Raw genomic sequence first — 7,450 nt, forward strand, 5'->3', positions numbered from 1 at the left:
ATGACTCATGACGTCATGATGTGACCTTTTCTCTTGGACCAGATGGCTCCAACGGACTTCCCAAGAAATTCAAAGATTCAAAATATGCGGGCCTCAGAAGGCCACGTTGCCTATCTCCACGACTACGAGCTATATAGCCAGCTCGATAAAATTATATCACAAATGACACTGTCCACTCATTGACCTCGTCCGCGGGGACGACCTCCATGAGCGGAGGGACTAACTGTATGGGTCAAAATCTGTATCTAGAATACTTGAGTCAGGATGGCATTAGCGAAACACTCCCGGGCAAGTGGCTTATGGAACAATGAAGGTCGTGGTCGAAGAGTCAGCAATGACTGAGGTTGAGGAGTCGTCAAGGATTGAGGCCGAGGTCGAATACCCATGGCAGAGTTATAACGGTTAGTTTCAAGATAGGACATTAAAGAGAATATTCTAGTGGACATCTCTGCACTTGTACTGTTAGGGTTTCTAGGAACATGTTCCCTATAAATAGAAAGAGACACAATAATAGGGAACATGAAATATTTATTTGTAAAATACACTTTGACTTTATTGAGAGAATCTAGCCTTATAACATGTATACAAAAATGACATTTTCACTAAGATTCTGATCCACACTTCTCCCCTGGATCCGAGAATAACTCGAATATTCAAAAGTTAATCTATCATTCATCATTTTCAGAAAGAACATCTATTGATTTCATCCTTTCTCGGGTGACCCATACATTTTATTTACATAAATGCCATTTATTGCTATTCTTCACTATTTAATGCTACATTTGTTCTTTTTGGGTCTTTGAATATTGTCATTATTATGCGCACCATCATAACCTTTTGGAATAGATATACGTGTTATTTATCACCATACCGAAAATTTCATCTTTTGGATATTATTATTTACTAAGATTAACCCCTATTATTTAATTAGTTGACCAAGATTTATATTTTTGGTCAAACAATATTAGCGTCCTCCTTTTGTCTCACACTACAGTTTAACAAGGATATCAAATTCTGATTTTTCATTAATTGATTTGTCATTTGAATTAACCATTTATTCCCGGATTCTCTTAAATTTTGAAAACATTCCTCTTCTTTTTTTTTCAATAGGAGGAAAAAGCAAGAAAATGAGGTAAAAATAAATGATATTCCCAAGTGGGAGGATGGTGATTATTAAATGTAAAAAGGATATTTGTTCCTTACACAAACCCCACTTAGAACAACCAACTAAATGGCCAATAATGGACCAAAGATACCAAATTTGTTAAAAGAGAACAATGTGCCAACTCACTATTGAAAATACCCACCTTCCCCTCCCTATTAAATATGATAAAATAAAAATAAAAAGATATAAAAGTAAAGAAACTAATCGACATGATTATTTAGTGAACATCAATATCAATAATCAATAATATAAAGAATAAAAGAAAAATACGATTATTTATTTAAGATAAGACCTAAACAAGAATATGTAAAACATGAAAATGAAAGGGAAAATAAAAGGAAAGAAGGAGGTCGGTTCCTTGCAGCCAACGTATCTCTAGGTTTAGCCTCGGAGCTTGCTTCGGAAACTTTGTTTATGTGTGTATGACCTTTGAAAGGATAAGAACGACCCCCCTCCCTCCTGAACCCACCCACCCACGCGACCTTCTTTCCCTCCCCTTACAAGTACCCTCATATTACTCACACCGCCTCCAATTCCTATATTTCACAAACCAAAAATTTTTCTCTTCACCAATACAGAGCGTTACTACTAACAACAGTTTCATTCAAGCTGGCGATCGACAATCAAGAAACAAGTGTCCGTGAATTCAAGCCTAAGAACAGGCGAATCATGGTAAAAATATTTTGGGGTTGTCGATTAATCAATATTTGTTGTGTTTTAATTTTGCTGATAGTGTTAAAATGTGTAGGGAGCTGGAGGGCCAGATGAAGAAGAGAATAGGTGGCCACCATGGTTGAAGCCATTGTTAAAGGAACGTTTCTTTGTTCAATGCAAGTTACATGCTGATTCCCACAAGAGTGAATGCAATATGTACTGTTTGGACTGTATGAATGGCGCTCTCTGCTCTCTTTGTTTATCTCATCACAAGGAACATCGTGCCATTCAGGTATTCTTCAATTTCAGGGGTTGGTATCTGCCATTTTTTTTCACCGTTGACTGAATGTGGGTTGCTCTGTTTTTGGAACAGATAAGGAGGTCATCTTACCATGATGTGATAAGGGTGAACGAGATACAGAAGTATTTGGACATCACTTCAGTTCAGACCTACATTATCAACAGTGCAAAGGTTGTCTTCTTGAATGAGAGGCCACAACCTAGGCCAGGCAAAGGTGTCACTAATACCTGTCAAGTTTGTGAAAGGAGTCTCCTCGACTCCTTCAGATTCTGCTCTCTTGGCTGTAAGGTAATTACTTACTAATTGCTTGTTGCTCCATTCGTACCCCCCCTGCACTAAATTTTATTGCCTTTATTTTGACTTTTAATGGTCATTAAATTGAATATTTGGGTCCTGAATACCATAAAGGTTATTCTCAATTGCTGTTTGCTTTTGACAAAATGTGAAGAAGCTATTAAATGCTAGTGTGGAAATTCCACTCATCCATTATTGGCAACAAACTTTGGCATTATCAACAGGTCTTTTGGGAAAACGGAACACTTACAGAAAAGTTAACAATTGGGGTTTTGAGATTGGGGATAGATTGTTTTTAACCATTTCCTTTAATATATTCCCCATTAGCAATTCCTGGGATGTTGTGATTAATTTGTATTTTTTTATAGATTGTTGGGACATCACAGAATTTCGTGAAGAAGTCATCGGAGAAGAAGAGGGCGGCGGCGGTGACAGCAGCAGCCTTTGACTCGGAGGACTCTTACAGTAGCAGCAATCATAGCCGGCGAAACAAGGTTCAAAGTTTCAGTCCGTCAACGCCCCCTCAAGCTTCGGTTAATTACAGAACAGCCAAACGAAGAAAGGGAATTCCACATCGAGCCCCAATGGGAGGATTAGTTATAGGATATTAAGTTAATCAAGTCCAAGTTCAAGACACCTTCAGTTGCTCCTAATTAGCATATCAGCACCACGTATTAGTAATCAGAATGCAGCTCCTCCAATTCCCTTAAAACACTAGTGCTTTCTCACCAAAAGGCCAGTGTTTGATAGAGCACTACTGTATATAGTTTTAGTGCTACTAGTATATGAAGGGAAAAGTTGGAGGGTGGAAGTTGGAATAAGAAAATGTGAAGGGGACTAAAAGGGTTACAAGTTAAGAGTTGGGCTTAGATAATAAGTTAATAGTAGTAGTATAATACATAGTATGATGGAAAATCAGATACTGTGACTCTTGGCTTGCTTGTTAGAGTGGTTATACATATGTTTTCTTTGGTTTTATTCCTCCCGTAATCAAAATGTAAATATACAGATATTTCAGCAGATGTGTCTATCTAATCCTTCTTGAATAAATTTTGTGGTGTGTTGAAAGTAAACTCGTTGATTTGTGAGCAGTGCTCTAGTTCCTGGTTGAGGTAAATTCCAATTGGTAAGGTCTAATGGGGGCCCAGCTTTTGAGAAACGTTGAAATGGTGGGCAAATATCACGCTACGTGGCTAGAGGTAAATTGGATTAAAGTATGCTGTGGGTCTTGGTTCTTGGGACACTGGGTGTAGGTTAGCCGCCCCGACTGGAAGGGGGTTGGTTTCTTGATGGAGGGGTTTTGTTTTTTTCTTAGTGGAGCTAGGGTTGATTGATGGCCGTTGGATAAATGTTTGATTTGATGGTTGTGATTCTGCAATGATGTTCTCTAGAAAGATTCTAGAATTCCATTGATGTCCTGATTTTGTAGTTTTGGTCAATCAGAAATTGTTATTCTAATGATACATTTTTAAATTTGAAAATAATTTAATTTTAAACTTTTTTATTTTACCCATTTACCCTTAATGAGAAGCTTTTATAGTCACACAAATGCCATGGCTCCACAAACTTTTTACCCCTTAAACTTTTAAGACCACAAGTTTCAAAAGTCTTCTTCTTTTTTCTTAAACTCCGTGACGGGTCAAGCTACCTCATTTAATATGAAACGGAGGTGTCACACCTCCTTTTTTCTACACCTGTGAGGGTGTAAAGGAGTTTTTTCAATTAAAGGACAGTCGGAACGGGATTTATTATTAATATTCAGAGTCGCCACTTAGGAGATTAATGGTGTCCCAAGTCACCGGTTGAATCCCGATCCGAGGAAATTATGACTCTGTTAACAGTCCGCGAACCAGAACTCCGAGTAAGGAATTCTGTTAACCCGGGAGAAGGTATTAGGCACTCCCGGATTCCATGGTTCTAGCACGGTCGCTCAACTGTTGTATTTGCTTTTATCTGATTTTAAAACATATTCTAACCTATGTGCCTTTTATTTTAACCGCTTTTACTTTATGTCTTTTTAATAAGAATTGCAACGTCGTGAAAATGTATCTCGAACCACGTTACACCAGTGCACCCGTGGCTTTTGACGCATTTCGACTCCGTTGAGATTTAGATTTGGGTCACATAAATGTGCACCCGCATTCAGGAAGGTAATATTATTAAAATACGCGCCTAAAGTAGCTACGCTTTTATTATCTTTGGGGAAAACCATAAAATTCGCTAAACGGTTCACCCGAATTCTAAAAATTAATAAAATATTTATTGAGGGCCTCGTAATTTGTGTATTTTGCTTGGCGAGGCTCATCTCATTTATTATTTAAAGGCAAACCTAAAAATAACTATGGTTCTTTATTTTACTTGTCTCTAGTAATGGAGGGAAAGTCTTACTTAATTCATTATTAGACTAGATGGTAATTATGCATCACAGTCCAGCCATTGGGCTCTAAGATAAGCCCAACAAGAGGAAAATACACTCAGGTCTGCACGATTTCAACTGGTCCATCAAATGCCTTGGTCCAGGCCCAAACGAGAATGGAGTCAAAACTGGGCCTGGGCCTATGCCAAACCAATCAGCACCTCAAATCAGCAAATGTAAATCTGCTGAGTTACTCCAGGCTATTTTAATTATATTCAATGACTTATACAAGGAAGAACAAAGTATACTTACTTATTTGCCTACTGGTGCGTTCCTATATGTCACTAACGGTGAAAATCACACCAGAGGAAGCATCATATTGCGAGTTACATGCAAAGAATGTGACTGGTACACTAGAGTGGCCATCAATTACAATAGACTGTTAGAGTTGTGTAAGCTCAGCATGAGTAGTGCAAATACCCTGACTTAATATTAACAGGCCTATTCGAATTAATACAACGGGGCCGCAGTTTTACAATAAAACAGGCTCATATTCAGGACTTCTAGTTCTAACCTTTATAAGCAGTATTCAGATATTGAGAACATAAACCACAATCAATTCCAAATGTCTCAACGGTATCGAAAACAGTCTGATCCAGTCTTATTATACAGTCCAGATTTATACACATACAAATCGATTCTAAACTATGCTGTACAATTAAATTTAACGCCTATTTAACTACCAACACCCCACAGTCCAGGCAACATATTTCAGGATCAAATAGGTGAGTAATTGTATTCCATTTCAAGCTCAAAGTTACAGCAGAGTAGATTCAGGCGTGTACCTGGAAGTCAGTGATCAATAAGAAGAAGAAAGATCAGCAGCAGTAACAGTTCTCAGCAGCAACCCAGGAATAAGTTCNAACACTCAAACTAGGATCACAGTTGACTCGAATCTCCCAAATCCACTGCCTAGATGACTCAAACTGTCTTCAACCCTCAAATATTGAACAAAACACAAGGAAATTCAAGTTGCTTTCATCCTATATGAGCTAGAGAATTGAATTCAATGAGCGAATCTGAAAATGACCTAAGTAACACTAATGTAACAGTAATTTTTGGGATTTTTCTATTAGATTTCTATTGTTTTTGGATTTTTGAAGGTTTGAATTTCAAATCAGATTTGAAATTGGAGAGGAAATTTTCTGGGGGGGATTTTTGGAGCTGAAAAACTTGTGAATCAAGGCAAATGAATGCCTATTTATAGGTGAGCTTAGGTCCAATTTCAGATTTTCCCTTTACCCCATTGGTCCCTATTTAATTCTATTTTTTATCCTTTATTTTCTGACTTGTCACACAAGTAACTACCCTAAGTTTACTGAAATATGCACTATAGTCCATCCTAGAAGGTTCTATACCCATTACAATTCCTATTCTACCCTTACTTTACTTCAACAATTACCAATCTTAATGAAACTACCCTTTTCCATGCCTAAACTACCCTTTGAATCCCCTGAAATTACTGACCAAGCTAGAATTACCTGACCCAGCCCCTTAACCTTAGTAGTAATCATGGTTAATTACCCAAAAGAACAGAGGAATTCAGCTAAAACCAAACAAACCCTACAGTTGAACTAACTACTCAACCCATTGATCAGAACATGGAATTTCTAACTAAATTGTTAATCCAGACTAAGCTAATTCACCAAACAAGTCAATGGTTCAAACCAAATTGAACTGGAGTCGAATCATTAATGACTTACTCACTCGACTGGCAGAAAATCAAAGCAAAATTGAACCAAAAACTAAAGACTAAAGTCAGCATCAATTATTATTAAGAAGCATTAATTAAATGAAAGAAAAATCTACTGACTTACTCCAACATTAGAACAAAAATTAAAACCAGCAAATCCTAGACAGAATTGACTAAGACGACTAATGAAGAATTATGACGATGAACCTCAAAACGAAAAAAAATTAAAACTAAAACCTAAGGTTTAACAGAACAGGATTAAATCAAGCCAACAAAATTAAGCTAAAGCTAAGAACAATTACAAGAACAAGACGAAAACACACACATAATCAAAGACAGAATCGAACCAAACTTACCGATTTTGAGCATTCGACTGACCATGGAACGAACTTTGACCGGCTATCTGTTGTTTGAATCCTCCTGGATTCTTGACACGTAACATCCCTAATCGTGTGTGTTTTCAAAAGAAAACACGTGATTAGGGAAATTACGGTCCAAAATCCCCAAGATTTCTAAGTTAGGGTTCTGCCGGACTTTGGGACTTAAAATTCGTAACGTTCCGGGCAGATTCGAGACAAGTGGCTATGGGGGTTGGGTAGAGGAGACTCAGATGAACCTAGGGTATCGATTTGGGACCATTTGGCATACTTTGGGTCTTGGCCGGAAAATATTCAAACTGAGATTCGACCAATTCCAGGCATATTCGAGAGAAACTAACCGGGGATTTGGATAGGGAAAGGGGAAAGGGACCTAGGGTGTTAATTTAGACCGATTTGGGAGAAGTTGTGTCATGGCCGGAAAAATCTTCGATCTAATATTCGACGCTTTGGAGTGGGATTCGAGACAAACCAAGACGGGGGTTGGAAAGAGGAGAGAACGCTGGTTCTAGGGTGTAAATTTGGGATGATTTGGACGCCGACCGCCGCT

At 37.9% G+C, this 7,450-nt stretch overlaps 1 protein-coding gene across 1 annotated transcript; it reads left to right on the forward strand.

Moving 5' to 3' along the window:
* Positions 1-307: 307 nt before the first annotated feature.
* Positions 308-3,872, forward strand: LOC109244367. Its single transcript, XM_019411449.1, has 5 exons — positions 308-401; positions 1,608-1,837; positions 1,914-2,111; positions 2,193-2,408; positions 2,783-3,872. Exons 1-5 carry the CDS (start codon positions 308-310, stop codon positions 3,023-3,025), a joined length of 981 nt encoding a protein of 326 aa, XP_019266994.1. The 3' UTR covers positions 3,026-3,872.
* The last annotated feature ends 3,578 nt before the right edge of the window (positions 3,873-7,450 follow it).

The sequence above is a fragment of the Nicotiana attenuata genome, unplaced genomic scaffold, assembly GCF_001879085.1.
Source record: "Nicotiana attenuata strain UT unplaced genomic scaffold, NIATTr2, whole genome shotgun sequence".
In the NCBI taxonomy this organism is placed as follows: domain Eukaryota; kingdom Viridiplantae; phylum Streptophyta; class Magnoliopsida; order Solanales; family Solanaceae; genus Nicotiana; species Nicotiana attenuata.

Excerpts from the sequence above, each read along its gene's own strand:
- LOC109244367 (XM_019411449.1), top strand. The coding sequence starts at position 308 with ATGAAGGTCGTGGTCGAAGAGTCAGCAATGACTGAGGTTGAGGAGTCG. Across the intron at positions 402-1,607 it reads CCCATGGCAGAGTTATAACG|AACGACCCCCCTCCCTCCTG; the intron begins GTTAGTTTCAAG and ends TGAAAGGATAAG. Across the intron at positions 2,409-2,782 it reads TCTGCTCTCTTGGCTGTAAG|ATTGTTGGGACATCACAGAA; the intron begins GTAATTACTTAC and ends ATTTTTTTATAG.